Genomic DNA, 22,724 nt, shown 5'->3' on the forward strand with positions numbered 1-22,724 from the left:
GAATCGGTGTTGTGTGAGCTTGTCAAGAAAGAATCAGTACAGCAGGAAATGTGCACTGTACGACTCCGAGTGCATGTGTCAACTCAACTTTTGAATGAGGTCAGACCACCAGCAGGAGCGTGTCAGCTGGTTGTTTGATGACTGTGGTCGACTGCGTTCTGTGGGTGGCAGTGGACACAAAGAGGACGGTTAGCTGGTCAGCAGTGTGTCTGTGGTGTGTGTGTGTGTGTGTGTGTGTGTGTGTGTGTGTGTGTTGAAGAGAAAGCGTGAGAGCGTGCCTGACATCATATTGTGTGAGATGAGATGAGATAAGATGAAAAATCCTTTGAAATTTGTGACATTTTGGCAGTGTCGCCTTCTTGAAGAGGCTTGTTTGAAGGTGAAAACATGTATTTGAATACAGACGTCTCGACATCTGGTCCCTGCGCTGGTGATTTTATGACAAAAACATTTTGAAAAGGTTTTGTATCTTCGGGTTCCCTTTTTAAAAAAAAAAAAAAAAAAGAGCTTGCAAGGAAGAAAACAAAAATTCAAAGTTGGCAGAGGTGCAGGTTTGTCTTTTTCTTTTCCGATCCAGGGAATAAAAGCATGAAAATGAATCTTTTGTTTGTTTTGTTTTGTTTTGCATTGTGCATAATCTTTTGAATGTCTCCCCAGAGATTCGGCTACTGGTTATGACTTTAAATGATTATGCAAACTCTCCCATTTTGCCTTTAGCACATACATGAGAATGTTGTTGTTGTTGTTTCCTGCAGGAATCATCACATTACCTCTGATTTCAGCTCTTAACAGCCCGACTGCTACTGCATAGATTATTTTCAATCAACAAAAAAAATATAACTTCATGTATGATTGACAGACTTTCAGGTGGTTTTTCTATACCAAAGTGAGAGATGTAAGTGGGGGAAGTGGTCTCTTCCCTAGTTATTCTCACTTGTTTATTGTAATTAGAGCTATAAATGAAACTCTCTGATGGGGGTGGGGGAGGAGAGAATGCACATTGGCCTACAAAGACAAAAAAATGCGAATGTGTGTGTGTGTGTGTGTGTGTGTGTGTGTGTGTGTGTGTGTGTGTCTTGGAGAGCAGCCAGAGAGGTGGGGGTGGGAGGGCAGTCAGCGTTTTTTCAGACAACATGAATGAGGCCCCACCAGAGTGAGCTTCCTGTGTGAGGGCTATAAAAACAAAACCGGGGCTAAAGCACGTCGAGCGCTCCCACATTCCTGAACATTCTGCCAGGTACAGGACGCGCCGCATGTCCTCTGCTCTTTCCTTGAATAAATAGAAAAACACAACAACTCCCATGATGCCTTGACAGCACGGAAAACATACAAGTGCATGTCTCTAAAAGTGACAGCTTCAGTGGTAAAGACCTTTTTCAGTCCAGCAGGTGGCCTGGGGATGTCATGTACACCCTACAATGACAAGAAATTATTGTCATGTTTTGTGTCATGTGCTTCTCCTTATAGGTTTATCCTCTTGAGATCCTGCATGGACTAAGTATAGTTTGTAAAAACTCGGTGTCTTGGATGTGAGGTTTTCATTTTGTCCTTAACATGTTCACAAAATTGTAACTACAATCTACCCATGAGATTTAGATACCAATTTTATTTTATGTAAGATAATATTTTTGGACTGATGGTCCCAGTAAAAAGAAAAGACCCCAAAGCATTAAGATTCACCCACTGAGGACCAAGAACTAACATAAAATGTAATTAAAAAAACAAAAAGATATACTACTAGGTGCTGCTACTTTAAGAAGGTAATTCAGCGATGGAGTAAATAATTGAGACAAGTCTTAAATCTGGAGGAGAGTTATATTTAGCAGGCAAAAGAGAAGGAGAGAGAGATTAGTAGATGACTGTGCTTCTATTCTGCTCCGTCCAGTAACACTGGCAGCGGGTGTGGTCGTGGCAGGATGTCGATTTCATCATGCCAGTGTCATACAAACCCAAAGACAACATCGTTTACTGTGTTGTTTCTGCTATTTCAAACCCTAGCCACCTACAAAAACTGTCATGTGTGTCAGCATTAGCGTCTAAATTAGATTAAGCCCAGTGCAAAATTTTAGACACAGCAAATGTGTTTTTTTATCCTAGAATAATGTTTTATAAGCAGGGTGTAGCATGTCTGAGCCTTTTCCAGCGCCAGGGGCCTCGCCCCCGGCAGTGGGCAGGGTGCTGCTGTTCTGAGGTCAGTGGATGATCTCATGGGAGCTGCTGACCGGGCCCACATGTTTGTCTAATCAGACTTCCTGCAAAAGTAAAAAGTGCGTGCACTGCCACTGCATGAGAGCAAAGTAATGTTAAGAAACATTCGCTGTTGTGGAGGTGACAGGTTTTCTGTTTCACACGTTAAAGTAAAGTAACATTGAAGTAAATGGGGAGCTGTATATACCTCTGGCCAAGCAACATGATCTCTTGGGAGCGACACTAGTGCTTGTGAGATTAATTAAATTTCAGCATGATTCACGCACATTAGCACACACTGTACCTCGTGAACTGCTTTTATAACAATCGAGGGCTTTCAGCCGCTTCAAAATACACGTGATGGTGTGAATATTTCAGGCATGCGTCACGCTATACTGTAAGCGAATAGCACAAGACAACAGAAGACTGCAATCTAGGTTTTAAAAGACAAGCATGTTTAACCTCAGACTGACAGCTACAGGCCAATCATCAGCCATCAGCAGATAACCACACAGACCAAACTTTCCAGTTGCACAGTCGCACTAGCGCAGCTCTCATATGACCAGAAAAGAAGCTGTAATTTTCCACACCTGTACATACACACACTGTATATGAATCAAAATGTGAAAAGTGTTCTTAGATGTAGTTGCAGCATCAATTTCAATTCAGTTCAATGTAATATGAAGAGGGGTAATAAAAAGTGAAAGTAAGATGAAAAATTCTCAGGGGACACATTTACAGTAAGACAGGTCTCAGGAGGTGGGTAAGGAGACGTACTGTAACACACAGAGTTTTTCATAAAGGGATGATACCACTGGGACTTAAGGTGAAGAAGGACTTGTTCTCTGATTTTTTTTTTTCCCCCAGTGGATGAGACTCTGTTCAGCCCAGGGACTCAGAGCTCAGTCTCCCCTCTTGCTGCACAGTCTGTCAGCTGTGTCAGGACAGGGTCTCCCCTCGGCCTCAGTCAGCCCAGACTCTGATCAAAGGCCAGTACAGACCCAGCTGTAATTGAAAACAGATCCAGCCAGAATCCCCCCTCCAGCAGGAATATGCTGAGTACAGGCAAACGCCTCACATTCCAAAAGCATGAACTCTGCAAAAAAGAAGAGAAAAGAAAAGAAAAGAAAAGAAAAAAGAAAAGATGAACATCACTTGAAGTTTGCTTCTTCCTCTTACATGTGCAAATGAAAGAGTGAACATAGCATCCAGTATGCAAGAATGCTGCTACCTGTCATGCATGATTGCATCCTTCTCAGCGGTTGCATACAATTGACCTGCATGTTATTCCTGGAGAAGGGTATAAACATCTAGATTATCTGAAATTTTGTCAAAACATTATAATCATACCAGTCCAGGAATATTAACGGCACAACAAGAATTTAAACTGAAGCAATGCAATATGAAGTGATGCTTAAATGTGCAGGTGTTTTTTCAAGCTGCAAGTTATGAATATGTAAATAAGCATGTATTCTCTTGTATTTCATAGCTTCAGGATTCTGACTTCCTATTCATGCGTATTGGTCTTTAACCAAAACAATATGCTGAACTCCTGCCAGCCCCATGAGTGAAATAACAGTCTGCAAACTAAAGACAACATTTCAAAACACGTCAACACGTTTTAATACCACTCTCTGTTCATTAAATATAGACGTAGAGGAGAGAGAGACTATCGGACTCTCCACATTCTCCTATTACTGTGTTGCCCTGTCAGTGTGAAAGGAAATCATCTGTCAGTGTTGTGTTAACATCTTGTCTTCTGGCTGTCCCAAGATACTAAGTGGTAATTGGTGACGTTTAGAGGAAAGTCTAATTTTGAACTTTGGACAGAGCCAGGCCACACAGACATGAAAGTTGTACCCTCTCTCGTATAACTCACACACAAAAAAAGCAATCTGCTAAAATTTAGAAGTAGAAAAAAAAAGTAAATGTCTTTGCCGCAAAATGTAGAGTCTGAATGTTGAAGAAATTGCAGTGCTGTGGATGAGCAATTTGAGCAAAGTGACAATTTGACATTTTAATTCAACAGTTGGGTGATGTGGCGATCCTCCCTTGGCAGACTGAGTGTCAAAAACTCATGTGTCTAACTATTTATTCAAAGGATTAGCAAAATACACACTGCTCCCTGCAGAGAGGTAGATGATGAGGCTGATGCCAGTTTCATGTTTGCCTTGTCAACATAACTGGGACCAGGTCACAGTTAGCTTTGCTCATCTTATCTGAGCTCAGATTAGGGACAGGGAACTTCTTTAAATCTCTATAGGAAAACCAAAAAGTTAATGGATTTGTCATATAATGCGATTCCATCAACAATTTCCCATGTTAATGTAACAACAACAGGGACACTAGCCAATCCCAGTGTTGCAGACTGAGTTACCAGGGCCGGCCCTAGGATTTTGGTGGCCCCTAAACAAGATTTTTGTTTGTGGCCCACTCTAAGCGCAAACACCAAATCACTGGTTAAAACTGAATACAGACATGTTTATGCCCTCTGAGGTTTGAGGCCATTTTCTCGAATTTAACATATTTTCTTAAATTTATCTTTTTAAGATACTTGCAGATGTAACAATACTCAAGTGTTTTATGTCTAAATATTAGAACCTCCGCTGTAAGCACACTGAGGCCAATTTGTCCTAGAACACTGTATAAAGAAATAATTTAGGCCAAATGCTGGAAATTTGAGGTCTGCTTTTTGAAAAATTTCAAATCCCTTGTGAAAACACACCTTCAGTCATGAGAATGAACTGTTTTTGGTGCTTGAAATATGATATGAATACAGTAATAGAGAAGTGTAGAAAACAAGTCTAAAATGAAATTTTGTAAGATTGCTTTTTGAGCACAAATGTTGTCATTCTGCCATTCTATTTTCACCAAATGTCTCAAATGTGAGATAAAGAAGCTGAATATTGACTTCAAATGACATATAAAGCTCATAGCGTGCACGTGCAGACCTCAGGATGTTTAAATGACTTGATGAACCCCGCTACCTTTCTGATCATGTGGCCCCCCACCTAACGGCTGTGGCCCTAAACAACCGCATAGAGTGTTTATGCCAGGGGCCGGCCCTGTGAGTTACATACCTGGAACAACTGAAGTGAAAGATCCACCCCCTTTAATTTGAGCAAACTGAACAGAGGAACTCTGAATCTGCATTGACAACAGTAAAATTCGCCATAACTGGTGATATAGGAACAACAAGTTGAATATGTTCCATGTTTTTATTGCCACCCAAAATCATTTCCTTTCAAGAGAAATCCTGTGTGTGGGTTTGCACTTCCCTATTCAATACAGTGACATTGCTAGAAGCAGAAGGAGAAGAAGAAGAAGAAGAAGAAGAAGAAAAAAACAAAACGGCTTGACATGTTTGTGGTTTGCCTCGGGGCATTTCCTGGCATTATAATGTAACATTTGGAAAACCTTAAGTGGATGAGGCAAAGGGAGGAAATCAGGGTCAAACTCAGTGGTATTTTGAAATTCAGTAATGGCAGTGTAAGTGCTCCAAAGAGGAGGAAGTGACGAGTTGATGGTGTATTGATTAAGAGTAGATAGCAGACAATACACGGGTATCAGGGGAGCAGAGATGAGTGAATTTTGAAGGATAATTATGCATTAATGTTTACAGGCTGAAATGAGCCCGTTAGCAGTGTTTGCTCCTCTGTTTTGGTTTCACTGTGTGGAATCAGACCTGAGTGTTGCACAGAGAGGGTGCAACAGGAATCAAGTGCAATCTACGCAAAGATCTCAAGACAGTCATTATGAAAGCAGTGTGGTAAAATGTAGCGTCAGTGCCAATTCATTAGTGGGGGAAACCCTGTACACCCAGCCGCTATTCTGCTTCCCTGTGCCAACTATTGAAATGGACTGAAAACAAAGGTTCCAGATTGTGGAGAATGTGTAAACAGGACTCGTGAAAACAGAAAAACACTCACGAAGCAAGAAAAATAAGTGAGAAATACTACTCTGCTGTATGGTAGAGGGGAAAATATGCGTTACAGTGATTGCAATCGTCCTTGCTCTAGAGCAGTAAATGAGCAGCTGGGAAGGGACTCAGCCAGATTTCCTCATTTCTGGGTCGTCAGCAGGCTGAAAACAAAGGTACAGAATGTTTCTGGGTTACATTCGGTGAATTCCTGAGAGCCGCTGTGGGCCCAAAAGGAAGAGAGCCGCGTATCTTAGGAACTGCGATGACAACTTATTTTGAACTTTACTCTTTTACAGCTGAGAGGCCGAGGTTGCAAACTCTCCCAGGGTAAATCCTCTGGAAAAATCACACTCAAATCTCTTGTATGCTCCGTGTTTTCACTCCTTTAGAGATTACACTGCTATCCTACACCCCCGCTGCATCTGGACGGGTATTTCCATCGCTGCTTTTGTAGCAGTATAGCTTTTATAAACTTGGAGTTTTTGTCCGTGGAATGAAGTCAGTTGTTGACACTGGTTTGTCCCAAGAAAAGTCCAAGTCAGTGCTGTTGTTTCCTGCATACTAGACTGTGGTGAGAAGTCCCCCACTCCCTCCTTTTTGACTTAGAATAACTATCATATGTGGATCTAACTCTAAACTCTCACAACAATCATACTTTCCCTGTGCTATACGTACCTAATATTGATCAGCTTTACAAATTCAGATGAACCGAAGCTTAAGGCTGAGGAAGAGCAAGAATGTTAAAACAGGAACACCCATTTCTTCTGGCGTTGGCAGTATTGACGGAAGGCCCGGGGGACGACATAGCTAAGGGCCGTGTGCATCTTGCTGAGTTTATGTTGAAAGTGAAAACCACAGAATACAATAGAGAAGAAAGAATAGAGGGCATGCAGGAACAGGGAAATGAGATGGTGAGAGTTTGCACTTTCCAAAATGGACTTACCTCCTACATGACAAGATGTTATTAGCTGTGTGAGAAGTGTTAGTGCTCCAGTGTCGGCCTGTCGCTCTGTCCACTTATTAAATCCAGCCAGTAATATCTTAACTAGCTATTGGATGGACTGCTATTGATTGGTCGCCAGATCCCCCCTGACTTTATCTGTCAGTTTTCCAGTAAAAAAAAATCAACACTTACCTGAGGAATTAGTGCATTGCAGTTCTTTCATTGTTCCCAGATGATATATCCTGGTGACGCTGGTGGTCACATGACTTCCCCTCTAGTGACACTGAGGGTTGACTGTCGGTGTTTTGAGTGAGTGCTTCCACAACTATTGGATGGATGCCATGAAACTAATACAATATTTACCCTCATCTAATTCCTTGCTTGTCCACTCTTCACTCACATCTCTGCCCTGCTTCCTCTGTCAGTGTTTTCCTTGGTCTGTTCTGCCATGATGAACATACTGAGAACAGTGAGCTAGGTAGCTTCCGAGGCAGCTAACCAAAATTGCATAGTGTACATTGTGTCATTCGGAGAGGTCATTCTCCCTGTTAGAAGTCATTAAAACATCAAAATGATTTTGACACTATAATTTCACATAGTGTTGCTTTGGATCAAGTGAGTGAATACCTGAAAAACAAAACACATTCCCATCAACCTCAGTGACTGTTAATGTGTTAATTAGCAATATTAGCATGTTCATATGTAGCTCAAAGCACTGCTGTTACTCATGTAGCCTCACAGAGCTGCTAACGTGGCTGTAGACTCTTTATGTTGGTGGAATTAAAAGGCATCTGCTTACCCCTCAGGAAATGGATTCATTAACTACACATCAAGAGGCTCTAATGTTTGAGAGAAAGTCTTGTTGAGTGTTATCACAGTACATTTACTTGACTGGTTTGAAAATAGCCCTCAGTTAGAGGATACACCTGCTCTGTCAGTCTGGTTTCAAGCAAGAGGACAGAGCGCAGTCAGGAGGTCATAATCTGCTGGGAACATATCAGCATAAAAACATATTCACAGAGCCGGGTGGTTGAACGCTGTTATCTGATATCTTCTGCTCAGCATCTTCTCTGTCAAACCGGATTCCTATCAGGCAATGCCTCGAGATAGTAAACAAAAGGCCAGCATTAAACAACACTGTTGACACGTTCGGGGAGATTTTTTTTCTAACAAATCAGACCATCTGTGCTCGGAGCCTCTGAACAAAGCTGCTCTGCATCTTAGTTATCCCGGTTTATAGGTGGTGGCGATGACAGCTAATGAAAAAAATCTCCTCTTCCCAGCAGTTTTTGACCTTTTTCCTGTTCACTAGGTGTTCCCTGTCATCCGCTCTGGCACTTTTAACAGTGGCCAGATGTCCCAGATGGCTGGCCCAGCTCTGCGCTGTCAGCAGATCTGCGAGCCGAGCATGAGCTTAGCATGAAACACTGACACGGCACACCAGTCCTCCAGGGACGCAGCCAAGGAAACCTGCAGATCTATACAGTTTGCACTCTTTGTCTTTCTGCCATTATAAAATGGTACAGTGACTACATTACATGGGTCGCATAATTTCTACAGCATGTGTCTGAGGCACTTTGAAAAAACTGTTACAAAAGAAAATGAACATGCCATGCAGTTTGTAATGGCAAAGTCTAATCAAATGAACAATGACATAAGATAAGAATACTTTTTAAAACACAGAGGACCAACAACCATCTTTCAGTGAAGGAGGATTTTATTTTGCATCTCTGCTTCTACATTAATCTCCTCATGATGTAACCAACATCATAAAGGTTAAAAACAGCAGTACAGTTGAACCGTCTATAAGTGTGCTATTAAAATAACAGCATTATTAAAACAGGTGAGGAACCCTCTACCCCTCTAACAGCCCATCTCTGAACACTAACCCAAAAACTAAACCTGAAAACTCCCACGTTCCCTCAACACAACTTCAGGTATCCCGACATTGTAAGTGTCCATCACGTTTGCCCGTTGAAAATCGGCAAGCTTGCGCAAATCAGCACCAGTGCTGGCTGTGCCATGTGTAAGGCATGGGTTCCTATTGTCAAAGCAGGTAATCCTTTCTATATCCTGATTTTTGTCACACTGTGAGTGTTGAGAGTAAATGCTGGAGCCACTGAGGCAAAAAAAAGAAAAAAAAAAAGACAAAAACAGCACAATTGACCAATATTTTCTCCCATAAAAGACACTGCTCTTATTCAAAGCACAGTGACCTTTTTTTTCTTTTTTGAAGACTGCAAAAGTTGTAGCTTTGTAAAAACAAATAGAATATATTTCGACATATACAGTATATAAAGCTTTTTTTTTTAGTAACTAGTGACAAAAAATGACCAGAGAGACAGGATCAGAAGGCACAGCGAGACGGTGGTGACAGTGGCTGCTCAGCGAGGAGACTGTAAACATTTCGTCCTGTTTGTCCAAAGAGAGAGATACCAGGAAGGGCTCGAGTGTTTCCAGAAGGCAGTGCGTCCGCCACTTGAAGCATCGCTGCTCCTGGAAGTGGCAGTCACTTTAAAAACAGTCAGTTAAAAACAGTGTTGTAAGGCTAAAAACACTTGATATATGAAATCCTTCTTCGGAGTTAGGCAGCAGCGGGTATAAGGTTCTCTCTCTCTCTCTCTCTCTCTCTCTCTTCTCTCTCTGCAAGTCACAACATTGATTAGATTTGAATTCACCCACGCACCGGACTCGGTGGCGCACCATCATTATCATTGATTCTCATGAAAGGCAGAAGACCTTTTGTTTGTGTTACAAGTTGGCCTAATTTCATTAAATTAAATGCCCTCTCTTAAATAAGGACACCTGGTTATTCAGTAATGTGGCCAACACACACAGAAACCTGAATTTGAAAATTTCACTATTACTGGAGCGTAATCTCCTTGAATGTTCCTCCCTGCTGGATAAACAGCATTCAGCAGTGTGTGGTACTGTGTGGCTGTTGTTTGCCAAAGCTCCCACCGGCTGCCCCTAGAGAGAGGTGCATGGCCATTGATCACCAAGGTCTAAAACCGAGCTGGCTGACACGAGGGATCTGTTACGCGTTGTCGTACTTCTGCAGGGCCTCCTCTAGCTTGCCTGAGATCTTTTGAAAGAAGGAGATCTGCTGCAGCAGGTAGTGCTGCATCTGCGCCTTGAAGTCGCGCACGCGGATCTGGTGGAAGTGCTGGATCTCGGCCAGCGTGGCAAAAGAGATGATGTTGCAGCGCTCGTTGATGCCCTCGGCCTGCGCCCGGTCCATCTTGCCCTCCTCCACATGTTTCTGGCTTTCTTTCACCTTCGTCAGGGCCCCTGTTTGGAGAGGAAATACAACAGGAATTTAGACTAAAGATTTATTTATTTTTTGTTCCATGATCACGATTATTATTATGTTTTCCTTTCTTTTCAAATTGTTGGAACTGGAACAGGAAATAAATGTTCTACCGATGGCAAAGCACCCATCCCATTTGTATGTCAATGTCAAAGCAGAAATCCCCTTGATGCTTTTTGACCAAAACGGGAGAACAGCTCACAAGAATAACCCATATTTGACAATACTCCTTCTTTAAGACGTGAGCTCCTATTTCCTTTTCTGTTAACCTTTAACTTGCCAAACAACAGACTGTCGGGCTCTTCAAGTGGAAAGTTAATTAACAATTGAAATAATCTTGTCTCAAATGAGTCAAGAACTTAATCCAAGTAAATCTATAACTTGACGGAAATCATCGAAAATAGTTTTGGCATGAACAGTTTGTTCTAATCTCCATGAGAACTAGAGCCACATCTGTGTCTAAAGTTAGAAAATGTGAGGGGGCCAACTCTAAACACTAAAAATATCTATCACATTGTGTCACTTCAAAGCCTTTTTATAAAACAACCATTTAAGGGGATTTTGCTGGAAGTTTGATACCATCTACTAAGGTTGTTGGCATTTCCAAGAGCATAGTATTATAATGGGCAACCCTGCCTACTAATGAAGTCTTATTTTGTATGATTTAGCTCTTTATTAATGCTGATGTCACACTCAAAAAATGTGCCAATCACTAAACCATGCCCCTGTACAGCAGCTAGCCAATCATAGCTTAGTATACGGAGTAGGTGTCCAAATGTCTCCAAAGGCTGAGTTGATAGATGCTGTAGTGATGTTTTTTTTAGCCATCCCAAAGCCAAGTAATGGATCACACACTGTGCTCATCTTCTTTAATGAAACCTACAAATGTTAGCAAGTCTGGCTTACTAGTATCATCATCATCATCAAAACTATGTAGGGTAAAAAAAAAGCCTGTGTGGAAGCAAGTCTTCATGCTACTATGCTATCAGAGGTAACCTTAGCAGCTCTCCTGCTCCTTATTGGATTTAAGCAAGTTTACACTCCAGCAACACCTCCTAAACGTCTTATCTGATAGTGTTGAATTCATTAACACGCTGGTTAGTCAACCTTAAGCCTTTCATCTTGTAACATTGTAAGTGAACCTACCTGAAAAAACAGACACATGTTATTGAAAGCGTAGGGATTGGGTAACCCCTAAAAATATTTACAATCTTTAGTTTATGTTTAAATCTATTGGACAGATATTTCCCAGTGTGTAATGATATGAGAGAGCACACTATGGCTATAGGTGACAAGAAACCACTGCTTGTTAAAAAGAAACAAACCCTTTCATAGTCATACTGAGAACAATCTCACTGCCAGGAAGAGCTGCCTGCTGCTTTTACTGTGGTGGACTCTTGTGGCCTAAGAGGACAGAGATGATGGTTTGAACTGTGACTGCTGTTACTTACTTTGAAGCTACAAAAAAAAAAAAAAACCTAACATTGTTGAGTTTTGCTTTTCTGCACAATAAGCCTTGAGCCATTCTGGTGCCAAAACAAGAAATTAGCCTACAACTTTGCAGACAGATGGTTCAATGGGAGCAGAAGGCAGAGTCATAACACCAGGAGCCCATGACAGCTGACTTATCAAACAGCTGACATTTACTGACCACGCAAAGGAATAAATGTCATGAGCAATAAGTATGATGTTGAAATGAAAAAGAAACTGACAGGATATGACCTTCTGCCTGAACTTACTACTTAAAATTGTTTGCAGGCCATCGCTGCAGGCAGGGACAACCACAGAGAGACACTTTGGTTTGGGTGTTAACATGAATGCAGATGTACGTATATATCTGCTTCAGAAATCCCTCACCGTTTCTCATGGTTCTTGTCAAAAATGATTTCACTCTAGGGCAAGAAGAGAAATCACAAGATCTTTCCCTTCCTCTTCTTCTTTTTTTTTAAAAATTACCTTAAAGCCCTTTTGGCATTGTAAACACAGGTGGCAAAGCCAGAGGCCACAGCACGACATGCTGTGCAGCTTCACAACCATAGTCTGAGAAGTTGTAGCCTTGAGATGTTTTAATTTAAATGAGACTTGCTCTGAATACTTTGAAATGTAGAAACCATCGCTGACGCACTGTTTGTATCCCTGACACAATAGCGATGACAATTACGTGTTGTAATTTGTTCCGAACAGCAGCGACGGCATGTAGTAAGATGAGTGTAACTCTGACCATGGCGTAATCAGCTGAAAGACAATGTAATCCTCCTGACAATTGGCCTCAGGGCGGGGCGTTGGGATGCAACTTTTCACCCAAGGGCAACAGAACTTCCTGCACTACTGACCCATCATGGGACTTTGTCGTCATGATGTGAGATTAGTCACCAGCACCCTGTTGATAGTCTGAGTCAACCTGCTCGTTTCCTGCATGAAATAGGAGACAACAGAGGAGTTACCTTCCGATCGAATCCCCACACTAGTTTGGCTCCTGTCTACCTTTACAGCTCACAAAAATGCTTTACGACTACTCTTTTCTTAACCAAGCAAAACACTCAACATGTACGGCTTTAAAATCAACAAAATCCCCTCATAAAGACATCTTTTTTTTTTTTTTTTTTTTTACACTCTTCCTTTTCAAATCTGCCCAGTTTGCCTTCTGGCTGTAGCTCCCTCAGAAGCACTTTAACCCAGATCTTTGAAATTCCTCTAATGCACAACAGACTGAACATGACAGAAAGAGAGGCAAAGATGGAACAGTGGTTCTGAGTGGGAGGAAAAAAAGAGAGACGGGAACAAACACAGCTGTCCAAAGACTTTAAATACCAGTCCCAAAGGTGTTTACTGTACCTTAAAGGACTCGGGCTTCCTGCATTTTAAAAGCCCACTAATGGACTACGGAGGAATAATTGTAACCAAGGAGACTTTATGAGGACGGCAAGGGTTCAGTCATAGAAGACGGTGTCAGCAAACTCTACTATACAGAGCTGCATCGTTTTCCCAGCTGCTGCGAGTACATTCTGCAGACCTGAGGCAGCAAGGGAGCCACTAAAAAGACAGTGAGTTAGTGAGCTACAAATGTCAGCGATTGTCATTATAAATGAATCTGCTTAATAGTTTATGAAGCGTCACAACATAACAAAAAGTGTCTGATTTCCCAGAGACCGAGATCTTAGATTTACCATCACATGTGTGCAAATGAGATGAACTGATTATGTCATTAAGCAATTGTTTAAGCACTATTATCACTTTGACAATAAGAGAAACAAACTTTTTAAAATATTTGTATAATCAAAGTATTCTAAATCATAAGTCAATAAGGTTATGATTCTGTAATATGTATTCTAGGGCCACATTTGCAAATATATCTCTTTAATAAAAGACATTTTAAAGAACCAAAAAAGCACACTGTTGTTCCCTTAATCACATCTCGGTATGCAGCCCATCATCAGGTAAAGTTTTTACATCTAGCATTCATCATGTAAATTAAAATGACTTTTAAACAGACTTTTTAGTGTCCCACATTAGGAGCATGACTGTCCCACATTAGGGAACGGAGATTGCCGGAGAAAACTTTGCAATCAGAGTTGAAATATGTACGGTATTTCTTTTAGGAGTGTGATATAAGAATTTTCTCTTTGGATTTCATTAGATCACAACCTAAGGATTTCAGAATGGTACTGTATGTAGTTTGACAGTGTTTGCTTCATATCACAATATAGACCAGAAGTCAGAATTTCAGAAAATGTCCCACATTAGGTGAATTCACCCTAATCGCAAAAAGCACTGGCACCCTACTGTATGTAGTGATACCATAATAGTGTAAATAACAAATGATCAACAGCGTAACAGTGTCTTTTGTAGTTAGTTAATGATCCAACATCCCTATCTAGAGTGTGTGAACTTGATTGTGTGTAACCCCAAAATACACATTAACATCAAACATGAGGACCTGATATCGTCACAACACCTACAGTCCCTTTTAGGACTGTTACATCAGTGATGTCATGGTGGATCTGAAGTCCTATGGACATTCAGGATACATGTATTCACTAACAGTGACTACAGGGGTTTATAGGATACTGCAGAGCCACACCATAAACAAGAAAAAAGTCCTAGTGTGCCTCTGAAGAAATCCTCCCTGGGTGTATGGAGGTGGCAGCGTGCCCTCCTGGGCTCACTGGAGGCTCCAGCTCTTACGTAATCTCTCTCTCTGGTTACACAACACTAGAGCCACTGCCGAGCCTGTGACCTGAACAGCCAGCGGCAATCCCCATCTCATCACTCCAGCACCTCGGTCGTCCATTTGTGCATTAGAGGACATTTAAATAGCCTGTAACAACACATCAGACAGACCTGCTGCGTTCTGCGCAGGAGTGTCAGCCTGAGAGCGCTGACTCAGCAGGAAGGACCTGACATCCTTGCAAATCACTGCTTTCCCTTAACTCGCCTGCCATTGTTTCATGGCTTCATGTGGTGATAAAAACTGCGATGAGATCAGACAAAAACTCAGCTCTTACTAATCTGCTGAATAGATAAATTTAACAAGGGAAGCGAGCACGCAAACAAAAGTCAAAATAAGGACAAGGATGGCCGGGCCAAAAAGCATTTCAGCTGATTTAATTACTTATTAACCTAACCTCAATTCATCACAGTTATGCTTCAGCTTCGTTTCCTCCCCTTCTAGGCTTATGCTTTTGTTGACATGGTGTTTTATATGCAGCCCATGATGCATCTAAAGCGATTTGATTAATGGAGACATTAATTGAGTGTGAACCTAAGTGTGTAAATATGACAACATTCACCAGATGTGTGCTTTAGCCTGTAGTCTTGTTGTCTGAGCCTCTCTGTTTAAATAAAAACATAATTTGCAAAGTCACCTCGAGCTGAAGGTTGCTCTGACAATATGCCCTAAGTCAACAACAGGTTTTTTTCTCCAAGAAGCACTGCAGGCAAGATCAATATTGCCACACTGAAAACGCATCTGGAAGAGGATCTTTAAAGATGGCTGCATACGTATTCACTTGACAAATGACGGCTTTGTGGCCAGTGTTAAAAAAGACATACGTGTTTTGAGATCTGCAGACTGTTTATGGACTTCTATGTGCAAAATAAAAAGTTTTAACAGTCAACTACTTCATTTCTCTTGAGCTTCAATAAATGCTTCTTCATTCATCGGTTAAACCAGCGTTATCTTTAACCTCATCTTTGGATTGTGAACAGCGAGCATTCATGAAACCTCTCTCCTCCCTTCCTCTTTCACAAGAGCTCAAAATAAGAAGAAACAACACATAAAGTTGTCACGGCTGATTTATCAGAAAAAAAAGGTGCAAAAACAGAGGGTAAAAAGTTCAATAAGTTCTTAAAAGCAACGCCAGATATGATGTCAGTATTATCATGCACTTGCATTTGACCCTGCAAAACTGCCACAGTAATGGCCTATGGGTTCCCTGTGGGGGTAGAGATCAATAGGGTGATGTTCACTGCTCTGCTGTGGGACAGCTCACATTTCCCTGCTCACCTCCACAGGGACAAATAAAAGCCTGTCTGGAGTCTGAGGTCCCAATGAGACAGATATTAGGAGCTAAAAATGGAATAAAGTTGTTGATAATAAGAGTGATTTTGCAATCTGTTGGTCCTATAGAGAGCAACCGTGATAAGACTGCAAGACCACCAGCAGAGAATAGCCTCTTAAATAGGGGTAAAGACCAAGCTGGTTAACCTCAACCTGTACTTTTAAGAGCTACCGAGGCTGCGATTTTCTCCATCTTAAAATCTAGATTGCTGCTTCACTAGTGCACTGAGACAATGTTATCTCGGCCCCTGTTGGCTTTGGCCCAATGAGTTTCTATGTGACCACTTCTAAAATATGCACTTCAGTTTACAGCAACAGAGGATGTGGCCTGGCCTCACTACAGGTGTCTAACAGCGAGAAGACAGCAATAAAGCTCACTTCATTACAGAGGAGTAGCACTTGTAGACATTTCCTTCAGATGTTTATCAGGAAAGGCGTATTGCCTTCGCATCGGATGGGATAGGCTTCAACAGGGATGGAAAAGGAAATGTTTTATTGCATGGATGAGTCTGAGAGAAAGGCTAACTCACAGCAGGATTGTATTCTCTTCAGGCAATTACATACAGACGAATATACGATATAGTATTTGTGGCTTTGTTAATACGTTTTTAACAAAGCCACAAATACTATATCTTAAATTTAAGGTAAGGTAACTGAAAGAATATGCGGTTTTTAATAAAAACCACATATTCTTTCAGTTACCTTTCTCCCTGATTACCTTAGGGCGAGTAGTCAACATAACCGAGTGTGAATGTCAAGTATCTCAGGAGCGGGCTCCCTGGGAGCATGTAACCAATTTGTATAACAAGAAGCCATTCAGTTGTGATGAACAGGGAAGTTATTTAATGTAATCCATCTACATTTACTGTGTTCCCTGCCATGCAGCATAATAAATGCAGAGTGAGTGGTTAAGAATTAAGCGGATGAACTGGGGTTGCTTTCTTTGTGTTTCACTGTTACTGTGGACATAAATAAACCAAGAGTAGATTCTTCGTTTGATTAATGATGAGTAAAAAACGAAAAAAAAGCCTGAATATATAAAAAACTGAACTCAACTGGACTCAAAATAGAAAAAGGAACTAAGCAGCCCCTGTCTCTTAAAACCGAGTGATCTCAGTAATTTCACATTCAATATGTGACACATGGGGCTTCTTTTCATCTGTGTGCCCTTAGGTTTCCCATGCTTCCAGTCTCACAGTGTGGTGAAGCCCCGTTTCCACACACTCTGTCATCTTCTCTCCAAACTCTGCCTGCAGCAAGGTCTTCCATGTGCTGTATCAAATTAGATTCTCTTATCTACGGCATTATGCGGGTCTTATCTCGTCAAGTCTGTGTAAACGGCTGTGTCACCTTATTTGGGCTGAGCGCTGGCCTACGTGGCAAACTTGATTTGAGCTAACTGGGAAGTTTGTGTCCTGCCGCAGCCTAAACACTGTCTGTCCTGTTTCCCCCAGTGTTGTCTATTGTGGGACTGAATGGGCCCTGTGTTTTGGGGACCCGAATGATAAACCGAGACGTCCCGATCCCGAAGCAAGGTGGTTGGATTAGCACGAGGCGGCAGGAAACCGCTAAACTATTAAGTTGTGGAGTCCATTTTTGAAATCCATATACCTGGTAGATGAAATACAGCAGCAGGGAGTCTGACTGGTGGATGAAAAGATTAATTTCCCCTCCTGATCTGAGAGACATGTGATTTTTAGTGGACTGGACCTACTACATGAATGAGAAGGATTAATTCACATAACATCATCCTCTAATCTTGCAAGTGTATAGGCCTGCATCATATATGCTGTCCTACATTACACTGTTTGAGGTGCATTTATTTCCAGCATCTATGATTGTAAAGATTTAGAATAAGTATGAGTTAAATAGGAGACCTTTACAAGTTTAGGCACGTATTGCACGCTTCACTAGTTCAGAAAGCTGTAAATCAGGTATGATAACCCTACACAAAGGAGGAACAGCTCAATCTGTTGCTCGCTGTCTTTAGCCGGCCGTTTTCTCTTCCTCATCAGATCACCAAGTGTGCCACATTCTCACATATGGTAAACAGCCAGTGAGAGCTTCTCTCTCTCTCTCTCTCTATACACAAGTGTGCTACAATGCTGCGCCTCTTGCATAACAGCGCTGCCTCTCATGAGCGTGACATTTTGCCACACAATGAGAACAATCATTGGGTTGGGGTCATGTAGGAGGACGGCCCTAACATTGACTTAGTGTACACAGACTAGAAAACATGTGGACAATCTTTTTTTTTTTTTTTTTTTTTGGCTTTACATCAGCTGTGCGATCGACAAACCAAGGCTGGGCACTCTCCACCTCCGAAACAACGCCAGTATCTACTAGTTCATCCATCGTGGAAAGTTAAACAGGGATAAACGGGTGCTGCCCTCGTGATAAAGCTGATGGAATAAACATGGGCGGCCGCATGCAAACCAGTTCTCCTGAGCAAACACTCCTTATTTGTTTTGCAAAGTGACATAAACTATGAGTGTAACCTGGCCACAGCCTGCTCCTGTCAGGTCTGACAACTTAAACAGAGTGAAACATATTATGTTGTTGATCTTTTTATGGCCAAAACACACTGGTTACTTGACTTAAATGCCTGTCGATTGAATTTCCAGCCAAACCTGTGGTAGAAAGTAAGATGTGGAAACTGGATTTATGAATTCACAGGTGCAATGTTGTTCAGTTTAATGCATTATTTGCATTATGAAACATGTTTTTAGTGAGAACTGCCCCTGTTTTGTTGTTCTGGGATTTGAAAATGTATAATTATCTTGTCTTTAGTTCAATTTCTCAATAATAATTGATTAAAAGTGGTAAGATCCAATGAAAGCAAACTTATATCAGTTTGTGTTAAGAGTGTGTTTGAGTGTGTTGGTTTTTGTTTTTTTGTTATTTTACCTTTCTGGACATGGATGATATCTGGGTAGTTTGCCAAGTGTCCTTGGTAAAGAGCTAACAAATCCATGATGGGGTCCAGATCCCTGCTGGGCTGGTCAGCAAAATACTCTCCAATGGATTCATACGCATCTCCAGTGAAGGAGATGGCCTGGTTGAGTCCAGTAGAGTACACCTGCTGGTCCATCTCAAACGCTTGGCTGAGGACTTTGAACGACATCCCCACTTTCTGATACTCCTTCTTGAAGCCAGCGATCTGCTTGCGGGCAAACTCGTTGACCGTGGCGTTGAGCTGCAAGGTGCTGTCGTCCATCCTCTTGGTGAAGGTCTTGAACCCGTCTATTTTGCTCTCCACCTCCTGGAAGTCGAGCGGAGCCGGCGGAGGGCTGATGGTGAGGAAAAAGTTGGCTCCGACCATCTCGTCCTTCTCGGCCTTCCTCTTCCCCTGCTTCCAGGCCTTCTCGTCCGCGCTGTTGCAGGTGAGGAAGTGCTGGAAGACGTCGCACCTGGCCAGGACGGGGTGGCTGGTCATGTGGTTCATCCACCATATGAGGCCTTTCCTCCTCTTGGAGATGAAGTCCTCCTCGAAGCGACCCGTGGCCTGCTTCTCCGGGATGTGCGGCACCGAGATGACGGGGAACTTCTCCACCAGCCGGGCGTACAGCCAGTCGAAGTGCTTGTACCTTCTGTTCACCTGGGTCTGCGTGTGGGTGGGTGTCAGCTTGTAGGAGATGTAGCTCTTCATGCCCTTGAACTTGGTCTGTTTAGTGGGGTCGTCGATTGTGCACGAGAAGGGATAGGGGTTCTCCTGCCACTCTGGGCCGTACTGACCCAGCACCACGCAGATCTTATCCCCGTCCTTCACAAAACCCGCTGCCTCCCCGAGCACGAAGGCCTCTCCTCCGGACTTCACAAAGGTGGAGAACCGGTTCAGGTTTCTGCTGACTGTGGCTGAGCTCTTTGCTTGCTGTGCATTGCCTCTTGCCATGGAGGATGTGGACACTCTGTAAGTGGATGGCCCGTTTCCTTCATAGTCATGATACCTTCCTCCTACAGTGCCTGGCTCATCTGCAACAGTAGAGCTGTCATCCCAGTCATCATCCCAGTCATCGTCGCTCACTTGGCTGGGCTGGTAGGCATGCTGCTGCTGCTGCTGCTGCTGCTGCTGCTGCTGCTGATGTGGTGGCGGCGGCTGCTGTCGCTGTAGTGGAGGGGCTGAGGTGAAAGCAGGTGGAGACGGTTTAGAAAAGTTCTCGATATTATTCTGAGGCGTATACGAGCCGTCAAACCCCCCCGGTGGGATGTTGGCGTATCTGGAGTCTGGGTAAGTGTCCCCAGATGTGCTGCTGCAGCTGTTGTTGTTGAACGTGGAGGCGGCGGCGGCGGCGTCGTTCCTCAGGATCTCCACGTAGGACGCGGGGAACAGTCCCCTCTCCCCTTTGCTGTTCGCCCCCTCCAACCAGCCCTCAATGTCCTGTTCGCTGTACAAAGTTACGATCTCGTTCTCCTTCACCGACACCTCGCCGGGGTTTTCGGAGTTGAAGTCGTACAGCGCCCTGGCTCTGAGCGCCATGATTCCCCCCACCTCCTAGAACCACAGCTGGAAGACGGAGCAGGGCAGCGGGGTAACTTATGGGCTGGCCGGGCCGGGGGCAGGAGGGAAGCGCAGCGGGCAGCCAGGCCAGTGCAGTCAGCCCCGGTCGAAACTACTGCTGAAACTCCGCGCAGGAACTTCTCACAGTCCGAGAAACCTCTTTTTTTTTTCGTTTCTTACCTAAACACCCCGTCCTGCAGCGCTGCGTCCTCCACGCCAAAACCCGAGAGGAAAAAACACTGCGGCGCACGGAGGCTGCAGGGAGTCAAACTGGAGCCGAAGGTTGTTTTTTTTCCGCTAGAAACAACAACAGTAGAGTAAATCCGGGCTCCTCCAGCCTCGCTCCGATCCGAGCTGGACGCTTCTGCCTTAACGCGCTGCGCAGCAACCGCACGTCGACCAGGCTGGATAATCGAGGGCGGAGCTACAAGATGCTGCAATCCACCCAGACAACACAAATCAACCGCCTGTGAGTGCTTCAATAGAGCTTTTCCAGACTTGTTGAGCTGCTTCATAGCAAAAACATGCATCACCAGACTGTGGGCAGGTGTTTGTCCCATTGAAGAAGGAATGTTTTTTTTGTGAGAGTAGAGTGGAGATGTTTTATTTTATTACTATTAGGCCTATTTTTAAACATATAAAAGCTTAAAAATTGCATCATTGATGATAAAGTAGGCTAACTACCCCAATGATCCCAGTTAATTGTTTGGTTCATTAGATATCAGAAAATAATGGAAATGACCATCTCAGTTCAAACATGACCATGTAAAATCTCATTTTTTTCCCCCCAAACACCAAATACATCCAACCCAAATACATAGTAGCTAAGGGCAATAAAACCTCACATTCAGGGCCTTTGCATATAGGGAGAAAAGTGACTGAAATTCTAGGGGCCCACCGCCCAGTAGTGCCCACAAAAAAACCCAGGAGACTAATCTTTATATGACCAAATACTTCTACATAGCCCTAACAAATATTCATACTGCATCAATATTGAAACAAAGCCAGAAAACGTGCAATATTCATGAAATACTTTTTATTTTCCAGGCAATAACCCACTGCTTTCTTTTAAAAAATACTTCCCAAAAAACACAGAATCTTCCCGTATTGAAAAATAAAATGCACTGTCACTTACTGAATCAATACAGGACATTCATTCGGAGGCTGGGGGTTTGAGTCTTAGTCTTAGTCACAGCTAAATATTTGCCTGGGTCAACAAGATTTGCAGAAAAAGAGTTTGGTTTCTTATAATGAGTATATGAAAAGTATTTGCTGTAATCTAAACATATTGTGTTTTGTGTTATTGTTGGTATAATCAGGAAGTGTAATGTAAGGAAATAGTGTGGTGGCTGTGGACTTTGGACTGGGAAGCCTGGGTTCAAATCCTGTGTGGAAGAAGAAAAAGAAGAGGAAGAAGCAGCAGCGAGGACAGTGTGACCTCGGCCTCAGCCCACGCATTAAACACAGACGTAACACTTACACAGGAATTATCCAAAACATGATTTCACATGATGAATAAACTATAATACTGGATCATCCTCGTCCTATATTGTAAATAAAAATAATTCATCAATAAATACAAGATGCTCACCCTACTCCAATACACTACATTTTCACATGTCTGGTAGACAGAAGAAAACCAAAAGTTTCATGAGACATAGTAGAGGAGTATTAAATCAGAATCACAGGCACGTTGTCTGTCATCTGCTTTATACCACACACAACTGTTCAATTTCAGTTTCATTAAAAAGGGTTTGTGGCTCTGTGTCATCAACCACTGGCTTTGATATCAGCTGGGCCTAGATTTCAACATGCGTCTCTCGACAAAGTCTGTTGTTTCTTCACCTGAACACAGTTGCAAAATACAGCGGCATAGCGTCAGCATCTGCAATACTGGCCTCAGCCCTGAACGTCCTGGACTTTAAATTCCTGTAGATATATTGTAATAGCAGGCCATAGCTAAGACTGTGGTCACGGCTCCAAGTTCCCTGAACATATTTCTTCATCACAGAAATGTTATTTCCACACAGTAAAGCAGTTTTATAGTTTTACCAGGAACCACTAATTAGCTTTAACCTTTGTTGCTGTGTGGAGTTTTACATTACACCTACAGTAACTGATTTAAAGACTGAATGTCAGGTTAACCTGGGATGCTGCCAACTTTTTGAACTTTTCCATTATATGAAATTAATGTAATCTAAGAGAAAAATTGCCCAAAACTGTACAGCTAAGTTTGTTTTAGCTCTGTAGCCAGTATATTCAAATTAGGCCTGATCTGCGGTGCTATCCAAGTGGGTTACAGAA

At 42.6% G+C, this 22,724-nt stretch overlaps 1 protein-coding gene across 1 annotated transcript; it reads right to left on the minus strand.

The window, feature by feature from the left end:
* Positions 1-8,750: 8,750 nt before the first annotated feature.
* Positions 8,751-20,786, minus strand: snx18a (sorting nexin 18a). The gene is made up of 2 exons (XM_085786047.1): positions 18,830-20,786; positions 8,751-10,343 (listed from the first exon to the last, which is right to left on the minus strand). The coding sequence occupies exons 1-2, from the start codon at positions 20,397-20,399 to the stop codon at positions 10,090-10,092; spliced, it is 1,824 nt and encodes a 607-aa protein (XP_085642173.1). The 5' UTR covers positions 20,400-20,786; the 3' UTR covers positions 8,751-10,089.
* Between the last annotated feature and the right edge of the window lie 1,938 nt (positions 20,787-22,724).

The sequence above is a fragment of the Trachurus japonicus genome, chromosome 9, assembly GCF_045865225.1.
Source record: "Trachurus japonicus isolate A0001 chromosome 9, Traja_1.0".
In the NCBI taxonomy this organism is placed as follows: Eukaryota; Metazoa; Chordata; class Actinopteri; order Carangiformes; family Carangidae; genus Trachurus; species Trachurus japonicus.

Bases quoted from the DNA above. Each gene is read 5' to 3' on its own strand.
- snx18a (XM_085786047.1), bottom strand. From the start codon at position 20,399: ATGGCGCTCAGAGCCAGGGCGCTGTACGACTTCAACTCCGAAAACCCC. The intron at 10,344-18,829 runs GTAAAATAACAA...CTCTCCAAACAG, and splicing joins TATCATCCATGTCCAGAAAG to GGGCCCTGACGAAGGTGAAA.